General features: G+C 41.4%; 1 protein-coding gene across 1 annotated transcript; it reads right to left on the reverse strand.

Moving 5' to 3' along the window:
* Positions 1 to 1165: 1165 nt before the first annotated feature.
* On the reverse strand, positions 1166 to 17296 carry cdc42ep4b (CDC42 effector protein (Rho GTPase binding) 4b). Its single transcript, XM_068305199.1, has 2 exons — positions 17129 to 17296; positions 1166 to 5018 (listed from the first exon to the last, which is right to left on the reverse strand). The coding sequence occupies exon 2, from the start codon at positions 4855 to 4857 to the stop codon at positions 3862 to 3864; it is 996 nt and encodes a 331-aa protein (XP_068161300.1). The 5' UTR covers positions 4858 to 5018; positions 17129 to 17296; the 3' UTR covers positions 1166 to 3861.
* Between the last annotated feature and the right edge of the window lie 235 nt (positions 17297 to 17531).

Raw genomic sequence — 17531 nt, forward strand, 5'->3', positions numbered from 1 at the left:
TCTAATTTGTTTGGTAGGCTATTAAGAAAATGTCCGATCATAGATTAATAGTCCACTCAAATACGGTACTGAGAGCACTTTTAGTGAAAAATAACAACAAAGTAATAAAACCATTCTTTCTATTTGACCACATCTGCTCAATTTCACAGCCTGATTAAGTTTTGTGAGGCTCTTTTCATTGAATTATGGCTCTTGAAATGATTTAAACGTCATATAATCAAATTTGATCAACGTCAATATTATTGAGTGCAGTCGTACCACTAGATGGCAGTAGATGTCCATTTATTAGATATAACGCAGTTTCTTTTGAGCTCATTTAGATGCGTCGTTCTTGCAATGAAATGCATGTTTTTGAGTAGTTTTAAAGTTATTACCATAACAGGAAATAAAAACTGTTTCACTAACGCTATATTCCACCTGTCAAACAACCAGTGAGTAATAAGGGCGCTGGAAGCATTAAAATCCTTTATTCCTTATAATAATAATGCAATTTATGAATATTAAAAGGAGGAATCAGGTATCCAAAATAGAAATATCAACATAAAAGTGAAAGAAAAAGCAAACAGTGTAGGAAAATGTTGTATCAGAGGTGACAGGTGGTACAGTTAAAACAATTTGACGTCATTGTAAGGACAGATTTAGGAGTGTGTGTCACACATTCATGTGAGTCAAGTATTGGTGCAAAGAAAATAATTCTGCCGTGGCGTTTAATTGGATTTATGTGTGAAAAACAAGAAAGTGGGGACGTTTTCCATCTGTTGTTAATCTGTCACAATCATTAACGCACCTCACACATATACAGTGGGTTAACTGGTTAATAAGAGAAAGGAAGTGGTTTAACTTCAATGTTTTTACTTTTTAAAGCTTTTTGATGTTTTACCAGCTCAGGTTGGAAGATTCCAATCAGCTGACAAGACTGTCTGTGAAGTGGAATCTGATAAATGAGGTTTTGCTTTTATCTTTTTGAGGTGAGTCCATTGTCAAACTATCTGTTGTGACTGAAACCTGTTTAGCGGGTCCATCAACGATTCTACGGGTCAACAAGGAGGTCAGATTTCAGGATCGGTGCAGACTTTGGATAGCGAAGGCGAACAAAAGTGACAAAGGATGTTGAAAACGAGGCGGCACACGTATTGGATGTTAAACGAAAACAGCCGAGGCACAGTTAAAGATTACCAGCTTTCTCTTTTATTGAAAAATATAGCTGTTATTTTAAAGAGAGAAAAAGTGAGGGAAGTAAATATATTAATACACTGTGAAACCTGAATAAGGAATAGGAAAAGACAACAGCACATACTTGGCATTAAACTACAGCCACTGGATTAAAAAAAAGAAAACATTCTACAGCCGAACCAGATGTTTCTCGCAGTCCTTATCTTTTTTTGCCACTCACCAAACCCACTTCTGTCAGGGCACATGGAAAACTTTTTTTTTTTGTTTTAGCAGACCTGGGGCAGAGAGTGTTTGCAAATTCCTTAATGTGGTTTGTTCTGGCCTACTTAAAAAGTTTCCCACAGAAAAACCTGACAAGTGCCAGAAAGTTAAGACAATTATTTAAAAAAGTTTCTTGGAGTAATTTCTTATAATTTTCCATAACTCTACCTCCTCTAGATTTGAAGTTTGTGTGTTGCCAGGTTGGAGAAAGGACTTTAAATGCAAAAAAACCCCAAACAGGTCAGAAATGTGAATGTAGTGTTAAAGTCACTAACGTTATTGTGCTTCTCACGTTACGACCACTTTAAAGACTGCAATCATTATTGGCACAAAATATATAATCATTACATGATGAAAATAATAGCAGATACGGAGTGTTTCGTTCTTCTTTGAAAACTGTGCATTCCTTGGTGACAATTATGGAGAAAAAAAATTGCAACCAGATATTACACAACAAATTAAAAATACAAGACAAATTTGGCCCACTTTGCATGAAAATATGAAACAGGACTGACTGGAATTAAATTGCATCCTTTCAAAATTCATGAATAAAAAAAAAAAAAAATTCAACATCCTGCCAAGACACTGCAATAATATGGACAGAACATACTTTGTAATATCCTCTGGATAGCTTTTTTTTTTTTTTAATTTCAACACTTCTTTCCCTCAGACATGGTTCCAAAGCATTTACATAATCCGAGGCAGAATGGCACAGCGTCCCGATCCGACATACACACCCCTGTATCGCTGCCACAGCTGGAAATTCAAAGCTCCCATTTGTCAAATGCGGCAATTATTTTTCTAAGACACAAAAAAAGGTCAGACATGAATCATGAACAGCTAACAATGAATGAATCGTACACTTCTTTTCTGACGTATGCGGTGGTGGCGATTACCCGGAGGAGCCTCCAGAGCGAGACTAAACGGAATGAAGCCAAAAGATCCACAGCCCACCGGTGTGTCCCTGACCCTGGATCAGTTCCAGCTAGTTGGAGAAGGGGGCAATAATTCAGCACATTCATTGAGCAGATTGGGAAAAGGGCAGACAATCAGCTGATTTTAACATCTGTTCCTTGCATCTCTCTCCCTGATGCCCAACTATATCCCCTCGAGTCCAATAAAACTACGTCCTTGCATTCTTTGCTTTCCTTTCAAGTCTGAACACACGACTATCGAGATGAGGTGTGTTTTGGACCCTAAAATCCCTTTTCTACCACAGCAACTTTGCTCTTAAACATACGTCTTTCTGACGATCTGCGAATCCTGCCAAACTCCTGACGATGATGTGGAATGAGACGTAACACATAATTATCCACATTTCCTCCTGCTGCTTGAAAAAGAACAAGACACAGAACAGAACAAGCCTTTTTTTTTTTTAATACAATTGGAAATTGTACTAGCAGAAATCCGAGTCATTTAATAGAGCTGTACCGTGAGCGATAGCAGGAATGGGATGTAGACAATTTAATGTCTACTAGAGTACAATAATTAAGTGCCAACCCAGTACAGAGAGAATCCGTCTCACCCTAAAGGAACTGAAGAACGTTAAACATATCAGAAAAAAAAAAAATCAAACTTTAAGACTTGGTGCACATGAATAACAACCCGTCCCTTATAAACATGAATGAATAAATACCACAGCTGTCGGTAAATGTAAAGGCTTTGCTAAAGAGAGACAACAGCAACACAATTCTAACGTAAAAGGTGTGTCGTACTCAGGCTCTCCAAGCTTTTACGTTACGATAAAAAATAAAAAATGTGGACGTAAAAGGAAAAAAAACAAAAACTGGAAAAACTTAACAGCCGCTTTGTCTATTTAGTGTCTAAATATTCCCGATAGCAAATGAAGTTCCGTGATAGATCCAACGCGTGTCGCAGCTGTCGGGAGTTTCAATTCTTGTTCTTTCTGTTTTCCAAATCCAGAATCTGTAGTGCACTCCTACTTCCTGTCTGTGACCTCACCCCAACTGAGGCGTCACGCTCACCTCACGATTGTTCAAAGGTTTCCATCCTTGTGGTTATCATTTGATTCTTGAATCCCTTTTGAGAGATTGTTGCTTTTCTACTTTATTAATGCACGTGTGACAGAGACGAGGTCGGACCACGTCTTACTTCAATCTGGAGAATACAAAAATAATGATTTTAGAGACTGGTGTTGCAAAAAAAAACAAACCCCAAAAATACAAGTGCAACAATTCACAACCAGAACTTTAATGGTTCCACTTTGTGACCCAGTCTGCTTGCACTCACATCTCCTCACAACAGCACGTTGAATAAGGCTTAACTGGTTTTATTTATGATGCTGAACTAAGTGTACAGAGACTAGATTGAGCTAGAAGACTCCTTCTCCTCTTTTGCCGCTTGGCCTCCAGATGCCTCGTCTTCCCCACCAGTGTCCTTCAAGTCTATTCGCGCCATCAGGTCTGCCTACACTCGAATCTCATCATCATCGTCGTCATCCATGAAGGTGAAATCATCCTCCCCGCGTGGCGAACTGTACTTTGCGCTGTCCGTGTCGCCGTCGTGGAGGTTGTAGTGAGGTTTCTCTTCCAGGGCCGAACTGGAGCTGGACACGGAGCAGCTATCCAGGTTGTGGTGGTTGTTCCTGGCGTGCAGTTCCGGGGTGTAGGGGTCCACCACGGCCTTCTCCTGGTACGGATTGCGAGCTCTCGCAGGAAGCTCCTCCTCTACATTATCATCATCGATGTGCGGGATGACAGAGGGCGACTCGCGGTCCTCGCTGCTCTTGCCTTCTTCATAACCGAGGTCGTCGTCCTCCCAGCCTTTCTTCTCCATCACACTCAGGATATCCCCGAGCATCGAAGGCCCCAAGTCGATGTTGAAGGACATCATCGACTCCGCGTGCTTCATTCCGCCTCCTTTAGGCATCGATGGCGGCAAATCTGTAAGTTCGCCAAAAGTACGTTCGGAGAACTCTGGATCCAGAGTCGCCATTGCTGCTGCACCATTCAACGGCTTCTTTTCGATCTCAGGCAGGATTTTCATCGGACTTGAGGAAACGCTCTTTGTCAGATGCTGTGATTTGTTGGTATCCTCCTCATTGAGGTAAGGCAAGGATATCGCATTTTTAACATAAGTGGAAGAACCAGACGGCGCTGTCATGCTGTACTCGTACTTGTCTGCGTGGTTTACCGAGTGTGTGCGCTTGCTGCTCCTGAAGGTGCGGGACAGGAGGCTTTTTTTGCTGTGCGGAGAGCTGTGCTTGGTCTCCACCTCCCTCGGAGCCTCCCCTGATCGCGAGCTGAGGAACGAAGTGTCCCCAAAGGCATCGCCACCCCTGCCGATGTGCATGGTGTGGCGGAAATCCCCCAAAGGAGCGCTGATCATCTCAGGGGTTAGGTCCGCCCGAGACCGCCTCTTTGATTGGTTCGAGTTGTTGACCAGTTGCTTAAGAATGGGCATGATGGAAGTCTGTTAAGTACCAGCCACTGTAAGCAAGTGAAAGTAGGTTCTGTCAGAGTCCAGAAGTCCAGGATTCATTCAAAATAAATTATTTCCAGGTGTTTAGTAAGTGCAGCCATTCTAGTCCTCTAGCTCTGGTTTCATCCTATCGTCGGATCAGCCTGTGGAGAAGAAGAGAGGTCATTAAAGCCACGTCGACACTTATGTAATGCTAGCTACGCACCTTGGCAGGAAATGTGGAAACTTGTAATTAATAAAAGGTTCTGTTCTATTACCTGAAGATGTAAAATAACATTTCTCTCAACCGCTATTCCTATTCATTTCACATAACTGTCTCTCCTGATTGAACTGAGTATGTAAACACTTGTTAACAGAGCGCCGGTATCAAAGGTTATTTCCTGAAGGTTGTTACGTCATACTGACAAACAGCTTTCTGGTACAAAGTCTGCTGCAGCTTCAACATACTTAAAGCAATGATATGACCTTTGAACCAGTGAAGGAAGGTGTCTCTGTTATAAAATGCCGTTGCATTAAGTAGCTCAGTCTGGTTCAGGGTGACCGGTTCAAGTCTAGCCAGGACCGCAATATGAAGTGTGAATTGGTGCTGCTTTTAGTAAAGCTCCCATTTATGCCTCTCTGATTGTTACATAACCAGTAAGACATGCTGGAACCCAATGAGTTCAAGCTGGCAGGAATAAAAGAATGAAGAAAAACAGAGGAGAACGGAACAACTTTTCTCCAGCACATATTGAGTTACAGGACGACTTGGAACATCCCGATCTGCTACATTCTGCTGTGACCTTCCTGTTCCCTGGAGATAAATTATTTCCACCACTGGCACTTTGTGTTTTTCTCTCATTTTGGAATGTGTATCTTTGGCCTTGGGGTGAGAATATTTTTCTACGCCACTGAAGACTTATCAATCGGTAACTGTATATTTGTCTATCAGCTTTGGCTAAGGGATCCAATTTTTATCATGTGAGGAAAACAGGATGCTCTTTCTTTGTTGTGAGTCAACTTGACCCTATACTTAGCATATAGTCTTTAGATTCAATAAACATGGTATCACTCAGGCAAAAATATCAGCAAGTAACCCATGACTCAAGCCCTGACACCAGGCCTTTGATCAAAACAGAGTGGAAAAGATGTTTAAACGCCAACTCATGCACCGGCTATGCTGACATCAACAAGGGTTTCAATTGTTCTGACCGGACAGCATGCCTATCTTCTTGGTGTTTTCACATTGGCACTGAAACCCACGCTCTAGGTCAATGTGCGTAACCCCACTGTGAATGAATGGGGGGGAATCACTCAACATATTCCAAAGCAACGTCAACCATGAAAACATTTGCATCTAGACAAGAAGCCATTCAGTTGAAAAGGCAACTGTAGCACTAGAGGGAACTGAGAGGGGGTTTGATGGAGGATAAAAAGCTGGTGCTGTTCCTTTGTCTGTCTCTCTTTCCAAACAGAGATCATCCCCAAAGGCGTTATTGTCTACCCTCAACACTTTCTTTCAAGATTCCATCAGTAGGTCTGCTGGTACTCGAGACGGAGATGAACTGTACCCGCAGAAACAAAAGAAAGCATAAAAGAAGGCCAGGCAAACATTCATGGATTCAAAAGCTTATTATTTTCTATGGTAAAAGACATCTTAGTTGAAGTTCACAACCTCTCAACTTGACAACTGGGACAGGATACGACAAAGAAAGATGTTAAGCTAGATACTCTGTGGAAAATTATAAATTTATGGTAAAATGCCCTTCAAAGTGGACTAAAAGTTGTTCCTCATTAGCGTCATATGCAACCAGTTATACGGAATGTACGACTAACTCTTCAAAGCAGCTCATCAAGTGGTCGTAAATTCCACCATGCTGCCTACAAATATCTGTGATGAATAAAGTAACTGGTATTTCCTTTAAGTCCAGTTCACTTAATCCAACACCAAGATCTACCTCGATCTGGATGACTAAGAATCTTCACAGACCTGCCGTCGACAGTTTTTGTATTTCTCTATGGCAACGTCAGAGAACAGGCCACCAAGTAGGCTTCCTGTCTCTAACCCAGCCAGAGAAAACAACAGATTTTATCCCCTACATGGGGATGAGCTCATTCAGATGGATTAGCCTTCCATAGCAGACCAACGGGGGGCAATAAGACAATTGCCACAGTGCTTTAGCTGAAAGGTAATACTTTTGATGTGCCTCATCAATCGAAGACATTCGACCATGGCGTAAAGTACGTCAGCGGGCGCTCAAATATCAAAAGGTACAAACTGCACACCTTTATTCATTATAGGAAATGGGCCATTTTATGTGTTTTGGTGCCTCTTGGGTGTTTGATGAGGGCTAGTTTCACCCCCGCCGACAAGATCATCTACACCCCATTACAGTGACCATGACAAAAGATGAAGTACAGCCTGCAGGCAGCCCTGTCATATTCAGCGCTGGCCTTTTATTACCATTACAACGATAATTCATGAATAATAGTGTCATGTGCATTCTACTGTTTCAAAACACATTCCAGAGACGGTTTCAGAAAAAATGACCTCTGCATATTTCATATATCATGCCTGGACTTATTCTCGATAAAAGAAAACGTCTAATATATTTACATGTTTTGCTCATTAAATCCACTCTGTCATCTTGAAGGGAAGATCTCCTCTGATGTGGAGACTATTTGTTAATTAGTTATCATGATTCTGAGCCCCAGGAAAATAAACTTAACAGAAATGTCATATCGGTGCTCATATCCTTGTTGGTTCATTACATTGTAGAGAGACTGCTGTTTAATTATAGGAAGAATAATATACTATTTACTCAAAAGTTAATAAAAAAGACAGAGCCCAGGCAGACAGAAAAAAAATAGATTATAGCTCCGTTTGCAAATTCATTGTGCTGTCCACTTGACCAGGAATTCCAGTCTGGCCTGTATAAGCAATACCATCCACATTCAGTCGAGCTGGGGGGAAATTCCGCGTTAGCCCTGCAAAATATGCCTCGCTGCTAGAAAAGAGCAAACCCAAAGCACAGAGCTGAACACGTTTGTGCTCCAAATGTGTCCCGAGGTAATGAGAATTCTGTGCTCTGTGTTAGTTGAGAACGACTGCTTGTCATCGCAGCAGCTGGAGATGAAACCTTTACGTAACCGAGCTCAGCGCGCCACATGACTAAGACTGGGACAAGCGGTGACAGGGACATGAATGATTAAGAGGAGTGTCATTGGCAGATTCTGATGCACATGGTATGACATCATATCAACCCGCATGCTCATCTGCCTTCAGCCTCAGTCTTGTAATCCTGTGGATATAACGCAGGCGCCGTGCAGTCCTCAGCTAACCCATGCCGGTTTCTCTTTCCACCCAGTCAACAAAGCTTTGGAATCTGGTTTTAAATTTGACTGCAGTTAGAATTTTTTAAAAAGACAGAGAAAAAATATCAATTATTCATGAGGCAGAGCCATTTGTGTAGGGTTCCAAGGAGCTAAAGTGTAATCAATAGGATTTTTTCCTAGTTAAGTTCATGCTTCTTGAGCCTGAGCTTACGTATGGGTAACCAAAGTGTTATCAATACCAAACTAATCATGACACGCAAAGTCAGTGAATTGTGCACATCACGCATGGGCTCTCACCGTCCTTTTGCTACAACCTCAAACTTTATATTAAATTTCATTTTATGATTTAAGCATAAATTCTGAAAGTCAGTTGTCCATTTTTAATTCATACTTCAACACAGGCTGAGCGGCAGTGAGAAATCCTTTGCTTCGCTTCACTTTAACAGGATCTCACCATTGTCAAACCCATTTGTCATCAACATTGATATGGAAATGAATGCATGAGTTAGCAAAGAATGTCTGTGACACTGCCAACTAATTCATCAATAGAGTTGCATGAGAAGTAAAAGTTTGAAACTTGGACAAAGAAGGTCAGCAAACTTAATTTGTCCTTATTTTGAAAAGGTCTTTAGGCTCCAGAGCAAAAATGTGATTCCCACGGAAAAAAGGAGGCCGATTGTGGCTGAAGTGTCATCATCAACCTGTTTTGTTTAATCTTACATGTCTTTAGTCCAATATCAGCTCTAAGCTCACTCATAAAAATATATAAAAGCATTAATAAAAACTCTTGAAAAACAAAAATGATACAGAGACCTAACTGACTATTTATAAGCATTGTTCCACCTTACATCATGTAGACTTGGTAGGAGCTCATTAGCAAAGCCTCCATCTCACTTTACTGACTTTTTCCACTTGCCTTAAAGTTTCCCTGCAGTCACATCTACCAAGTGTCCTTCACTTGCTGAAAGGGAATCCATAACTTTACTATTTCTTTCAGATACAAACACATGATTAAGCATACAAAGGTTTGAGCTTAACACCCCCACACCCCCAAACTGAAAGAGTTCTAAAAATGTGCTCAGTCCTTTGTTCGTCAGCTGCAGAAGGAACTGGTTCCTCCCGTTCAGCTTCATATCTACTCATGCAGCCCAAAAGAAAGCCCATGAATGACGAATGGCAGAAATATCTCGAGCAGACACAGACAAAGGAATATGGCCTCACCTGCTACCTGTCAAGACGGATCTATTTCACACGGGTGTAATTATGTCTATTACAGTAGGATTGTGAGACAATCAGAATCCACGGTTACCTCTAACGCTTCCTCACGCCATTAGCAGTAGTTCCTGGACAAAAACCAAATGCACCTGACTGGTGGCAAACTGGAAAAACTATTAATAATGCTGAATGCACTCAAGCAACTGAGGAGATTTAACAGCAAACAGCATTTAAAAATACTTGTGTGTAAGTTGCCTAATAACCAATTTCCATCATCACAAACAAATTGGTTTTGCTAGTTAAATCATAATTTAGGCAAACTAAATGTGTACCGCATTTGTATTTATTGCTGCACTGCTAGCAATTAAAGATGAAGAAAAAAACAGATGATTAAGCTAAAAATCAATATAGTAGTTGTTGTTTTTTTCCCACCAGGTCCAACCACAATTTAGTATGTCATTGTGGAATTTGTTGGAATGAATTAATTATAAACACAGGTTTACAATATTCTGCTGATGATAGTTGGTGTTGCAGTAAAAGTATTTCAGGAGAACCTTCAGGATGAACTGCCCCCAAATAGACATCAATAACTTTCAACATCTATTATTATGCAAACTAAAATGATACTGTTTAAACAACAAGAAAAAAAATATTTGGGTGTTGTCATGACATCACATTATGACGTTCAGACACAGATCCTAGTGGGGAAAGTGCATCAATATTAGTACTTAACATCAAATATCAGGATGCCAAGTTAGGAGCAACTGTGCAAATATTCACATAAGACATTACATCATCATATTTGAATCATGCAAAATTTGCAGAAGGCGGGCGATGTGGTGAACATGCATCAAAAAAAAAAAAAAAGAAAAGCTTTGGGATACGAATGCAAACATCTAAGCTGGAGGAAAATAAACTGCTGCCACCCAAACTCTACGGGCTCTTTGTCTGCATGTATGTGGGTTTAAACTCAGCCCTCAGGGCCTCTATGGGGCACATGCAGAAAAAAAAACCCACAGGCGGATTAAGTGCAACATGTTGAACCTTACCGAATGAAACCAGCATGCCTGAGCAGGCTGCTGACTGGCAGGAGCTCGGGGGGACAAACACTGTTGGAACTGAACTTCCTAACATCCCTTCCAGCCGGGCTTCCTACCGCCTGAATGCAAAAATCCATCTCCTAGAGCTTAAGATGTGTTGCACAAACTCCTGTTTCAACATCACTATGTTGAGTGATTCTCATTTTAATCTCCCAGAGGCGGAGGGCAGGTTTTAAGATGATGCATTTGTCTTTTTTAATGCTGCTACTCGATAGTTGGACAAAGCATTTGGCAGAAGACTAATGGACCTCCATGCTGCGTTCATCCAGATAATGCTTGTTTAGAAAGCAAATACACAACGGACATGTTTCTTTATTAGACAATAACTTGTTGCACACAACACAACTCCTTGGGGGAGAAACTGTCCCTCCGTTTCATGTGTGAATAATATACAAGGCAAAAATGCGAGACCGCGATGAGGCCACAGGCAATTTCGATGAAAGGAAAAGCACAGATGGAGCCACTGAAGAGAAACCCGGCCCTCAAAGGGCCGGTGGAGGGTGTCGCCGCAATGGAGTCGCTCAGTCATGCCAAAGCAAGTGACAAACGTTCTTTCACAGTGTCCTGCCTGAAATGGACCACAGCCCTCATTATGCTCACAGTGGAGGGACTGTACTGTACAGCAAGTGTGAGAGCAAACGTCTAATTAATCACTGAAACCCACCCCGACCCCCACCCCCAGTATTCCCTGACTAATAGACGGCATCCACACCCTGTACCGGAGGGCAGGATCAGAGCCAAGTGGTCGAATCAAGCGTCAAATCGGCTGCTGGACGAAAAAACAAAGCTGGATTTCATCTGCAAATTGGGTGAAATAAAAAAAAAAAAGCAATTATGAAATGATGAAATGTTGTTTCCTTCAGGGACGGGAAACAACTGGGTAACAGCATGGTTCATGAGTTCATAAGTAACAGCTTCTGTTCCTCCAAAATAAAGACACGACCTTCAGGAAAACACACACACACACACACACACACACACACACACACACACACACACACACACACACACACACACACACACACACACACACACACACACACACACACACACACACACACACACACACACACACACACACACACACACACACACACACACTTCAAGTCAGCATGAGGCTTTTCAGTGTGAGTGGAAGATAAATGACTGTTAACCACACTGTCAAGTTCCCAACGGATTCTGGCCTTTTCTCTTTTTCTTAACCCCCCTGCTGCCCCCTCGAGAGGTCAAACACACAAATAGGTTTTTAAAAAAAACTAAAGGACAAGACGAGTTAATAAACCCCCATGGTGTAAACTTTAATGACATGTACCAGCGGATGGCAAAACACTTGCTAACAACAGTCGACAAGGTAAAAAAAAATATCTTGCAACCAGGACGCAGACAAAGACGAGAACTCTCGAGCTTGTAAATCAGATTGTTAGAGTAATTTAACCTGGGTTGATTTACCTGTATCCACAATACTAATTAGAAAAACAATGGAGGAAGGTCGATTAAAGTTTGAAATTAAGATTAAAAGTCTCAAACATACATTTAATTATCGAATTAAGACATCAACAAGGGGAGCAAATTTGAAAAATTAGTTCACAAACTTGCGGAATTCCTTAATAGAATTCTGACAATCGTTGGCCAGACGACCCACGAAATTGCAAACTATTGCCAGTAAATATTTTATTTGGTAATGACAGTTACTTTTTTATAAACTTAAGTTTATAAGCTTTTATTAGGGAGAATGTTTGTCATATAAGTGTTTACAAGTCGACCTATTAAGCGTGTGCGAATGTGTTTGCATGCATAAATCTGAAGTCCATCAATGGATCACGCTCCCAGCTGCCTTATCTAGATTAGAGGGGTGTTGGGGACAGTTTGCCTCTGTCCCAAAGTATTGAACACATGACCTCAAGAATGAACACACTCGGACTCACACCTTGTTGGTTCTCATATGGCTGACAGGAACCAGCACATTCATTTCATGCAGAGAAAAAAGCCCGAGATGATTATCTATCAAGGTATTTCAACTTGTCACAACAGCCCACAGTTGCTGACCTGGAACCGTCCCTTACGAGACTTAGGACAGGAAGACGATTCTCACAAGATCGTCAGACAAACATCGTAAGCCAACAGCAATCCATGTGAACAGTACACAGTGACCGTTAGGGCAAAATTCATCCTTTGTCTTTTGTGGGAGAAACCACCTGCCTCTGGGACTGGGACACAAAACAATGAGGACTCACTGGACCTCAAAACGGCCAAAGCCTTGATTACAACAGCCAACCACACATCACCAAGTCATGAACATGTTTAAAATATGATCAGTCACACTCGAGTCAACATGTTACACAACTGTAGCTCACTGTAAAACATTGTGTCAGCGACTGGGGTGGAGGAGGAAACTTGATGCAATCACAAGTGGTTAACGTTTAACGTGACTGGAAGCTTCAGATGACAGATGACGCTTCGCTGCATGTGACTGTGAGATTTGAACAAACGCACGACAAAGAAAGACAAGCTAACTGCTTTCTTTTTCGTTTGCAGAATTGTGGTTGGGTGACATTTAACAATTTGTTAAATTTAAAAATTTTGTTAAATTTGTTTTGGGTCTTGATGGTTTCCAGTTCTGGTACCGTGAGCAGAAGGGTCAACATAAGGACACATGTTTACGTCACAGAAGAAAAATTCATACGAGCCATTGTGTACACAGAATGTATAATCCATTGTAAGTGCTGATCTATAAATTGTTTATGACTAATTAATAATGCATCAATAGAGTTCATTTCATGCAGCAAAGAAATAAGTCAAAGCAATTTTAAATTTAAAAACCTGATTTGTCCATGAATTAATTTCTTCTCCTTTCAACATTTTCAACAGTGGATCATTTTTACAATACCTTCTGTCTCCTCTATCTCAAATTTGTCCTCAAATTTCTTAAGAATTTCACTGGATTTTGAGCCTGAGAAACAATTCCACATTTCAACAATGCAGATTAACTAGTATAAACCTCTAGATTACTATCACCTTCCCACAGCAGGTGCAAACAAAACGTTCTAACTGACTGAATGTTATGAGGTAACAACTACAGACACTTTAAGTTGTCAAGGTTTTCTAAACAATGTATTTTCATGCCAAAACAGTATGATGGTATTCAAATCAATATTCTTTGTTTTATTTTTACATTAATGACTATTTATTATGATAACATTTTACTGGAAGGAGTGTGTGAGCAAATCTGATGAAGACAACTTTCTAACCATCACCAAACTAAAGTTAATGGGGCTCAACAAGAAGTTTTTGGTGACTATAAAGATCTTTCCAAAGTCTGAAACTAAAACCTAGTGAAGTTTCTAGGTTGGGGTTCAGAACTAAAAACTCACAACACAAAGTCAACCACAAAACAACTTTGTGCAGTCATTGTGATCTCCAGAGGACGTGAGGTAGACAGGTGTGTCAGCTGCGATGATGGGCGTGCTAAAGTCGGAACCACCAACTAATCCGCCCATGACTGGATTCAACAGAACTGCCTTCACCTCAGGCGTAATAATCATCTAAACTGGTTTTACGACATTGAAAAAGAGTTGTTTAAATACAGGCTTTGTATGCATTTGATTATTTATGGCGACAAGCCATAATATCAAAAGTATTTTTCTTTTCTGTCTACACACCCAGAGGCTCCAACCTTCTGATAACTGAAGAATGAAGTGCAAAAAAGACAAGACGTACTTTTAAATTATTTTGTTTTTAGATAATTTATTTCATGATATCTCTCTAAGTAAGAAAGTCAACCGAGCACACACAGATAAAGAGAAACCAATAGAACCGAACCGGGGTGAGACCAGAGGGATCCGGCCTTACGCTGAACATTGAACACTGTTGGATTATTAGGGGATGTGACCCGAAAGAGCTAAACCTGCTGTGAAGGTGTTGCTCCCTTCTTTGCAGGCGGGGTGAACACTGTACCTGTCTGGGACAACTGATCTCCTCACAGGGACTTCAACATAAGCCTTAAATCTATCCAGTATTAAGAAATGAGAAACATTAACACATCCGTCACGTCTGTGGCACCGAGTACTTCGCAAGAATTGGGAGGTTTCCATGGCGTTGGCACTTCACTGGATTAAATATGTAATAATGGTGATATTTTCCAAAATGTCACAGCTGTCATTTTGAACTGACTCACAGCTGATCTATTTAGTGACAAAGAACCTTTTAGCTCTGGGTGTGGAATTCCATCCTTGTGCTCTTTGTGTCCTTCAGAAATCAAATGTAAACTACAGCCATAATTATTAAATACTAAAATGACAATATGAGTTACTACGAAAAAAAAAAAGTCAGCTCATCTCTCCTCCAAACAAAAGTTCAGTTACCATTATGGATGTTTCCTATTTTCTAATGCAGCCATTAGCAACACGTTTAAAACATGCTGATAATAGGTGACGGTCATGATAATTATTTCGTTTTTCTTTTTCCCATCTACAAAACTTTTCTCACCGGCCTCGGGATCGTAACAAAGACCAAATGTCGGGATATTTTCCTCCCATTTTCTGTCGACCTCCTATGGAGTGCGGGATGAAGGTGGGTGGATTACCGAGGCTGCAAACAATTTACTGAGGTATTTCCTAAGGCTTGGGACACGACGTGAACACACAGTGTAACTGTAAGTTAGCACACATGCTTCCAGTTAACTCATTTACATTTCTGCTCTCGTATAACTGAAAGTGAAAAGTTCGTCTTCTTCGCATGGAACCCTCTCGTAATATAGAATCCAGACACAAGCTAATACAATACAGACTCCGTGTTAATTCACGAGGAAATTAGTAACCCTTTCAAGAACTAGCGCGTGTGAAAATGCCTTAAATTAGTGTTTTTATGAGAAGCAGAGTGCAAATAAGTTGACCACCCTCCTCCTCTTTAGCCCACACTGCTGCATGCCCTCCCTCCAGGATAAAACTGTAATGACCTCAACACAGCCTGAGCTGGGCAACCATCCAGACTCCTCGCTACGCAGCGGAATACTCCAGAGCAAACTGAAACAGTCTTGGTTGCAAAAACAAGCAGTCAGAGATGATCTCCCTCCTCCCACCCTGTCACCCCCCACCCCACCCCCCCAACTCTGCAGCACACACAATAGGTTTTGATGGAGAGATATCTGCCTGGCAGCTCTGCAGAAGTAGTACAATGTATAAGGGTACTGTTATAATGCAACACTCAGAGGACACACACACACACACACACACACACACACACACACACACACACACACACACACACACACACGACGAAGCGGCGCTGCTGGCGTGAAAACGTCTGACCTTGGACTAAATCTCTTCTATCCATCTAATGTTTTTTCCCCCCTTGCGACTGGATCAACACATCGCACCTCACTAGATTGTTTCCATCTGATGTCCTTCCGCTCTTCTAAATATTCACTTTTCTTCGTATATGGCTGTTTCTACCATAAAGCTAAAATAAGGGGTCAGAGGTCATCAGCCACACAAAGATAACACCAATGCTGATCAGTCAACAGCTCCTACTTTGATCCAGACTGGCAGCTTAACGAGAGCAAAGGGCCGACTGTCGATGATAAGGAAGGAGTGATCAAACTAAAGTTATAAAACGGGCCTGCGAACTTTATGACCGCTGTAGTTAAAGCTCCAATTAGAGCGGGATGAATGAGGTCCTGGAGGACATTACCCACTTCATCAGGGGTGACAACCAGGAGAGCTGGATCTGAACACACACACATCGCAACAGCATCGATAATAAAAGCTGGATGATTGGCAAATTTGTGATGGAGTCAAAGCAGCAGTGCAATTCATCCAGCTGGAGGTGGAGTCCCAGATATTTCAGAGTCTATTCCCACAGCTTAGAATTAACGTTATGTAACTGTGAGCGGAGAGCTGATTCTCCTTCTGCTGATTTAGGTTTAAAGCGGACTCCATCGTGGGCGAGAAAAGTTATTTAGGGCACTTATGTGAGTCTCTGGAATCTCGTTCCCTCTTCCATAAAGAGAAATTCATAGGGATCTGTCATCCAGAAGGTCCCAGAGGAAGAACTGTATATTTAACCCAAATTCATCAACCTATAAAACAGAAAACTATGTGATCTGTAGAGATATTGTAAAACAAGTGGGAAAAACTTCTACATTTGAGCGTCCTTTGATTTTAAGAAAAGTTTCTAGGGGGGGGGAGCAAATTTTTTTTTAAAACTTCATGGAAATGATCCACAAAGGATAAAAGTGGATTTCTATGGGGACCCAGACAATGAAAGCAAATAAATAAAGGAGGAATCTATTTAAAACAAAAAAAAAGTCGCGTCTTGCCCCGTTCTGTCTATTCCTCAGTGGGATGATGAGGACACCCAGGACGCCATAGGCCCCGTTCGCGTCGCTCCAGAAGAAGCGCAGGATGAGACCGCAAGTGCTGATGGCCTTCAAGGAAATTTGACATTCAAAAGAGATGCGACGTTTCCTCCAGTTCAACCTGTATATTCACCCACCTCGTCACCAGAAACTCCCTCAGACACGCTGGCTAATAATTAAAAGTCGTCAACTTGCGGAACTTATAAAATATTGCGCAAACGGAGCTAATACGTCACACTTCACTTAAGTCACTCAAATAAGTGTTTACCTTAATTTATGTCGCGTGCGGAGGGGCACTTCCGGGGTTTATTCCACTCAAGTGTCTTCAAACACACAGGAAAGAACTGAAGAATAGCTTTTCTCAGGAGGAGAGGCGAAGAGTTGCGACGGAACCGTCCCCGTTCTAGTGCCTCAACGTCCGTTTGGATCGCGGCTGTGCGGCGGACAAAGCAGTCCCCCCCACCCCACCTCCCCTCCGCCTCCAAGTTTGCCTGATAGCTCCGCCCCCTGATGATTTAAAGGGGCCGCGCCTCATTTAGCCGACGCTAAAAAAAAAGAAAACAATGAAATCTCACAGCAGAAACATTTATAAAAAGTTGTAAATGGAAGAAGTTTATTATTTTATTTTGATTGCTGATTGTGATGGGGTTTTTATTTATTTATTTATTTAT

This window comes from Antennarius striatus, chromosome 21 (assembly GCF_040054535.1).
Source record: "Antennarius striatus isolate MH-2024 chromosome 21, ASM4005453v1, whole genome shotgun sequence".
Classification (NCBI taxonomy): Eukaryota; Metazoa; Chordata; class Actinopteri; order Lophiiformes; family Antennariidae; genus Antennarius; species Antennarius striatus.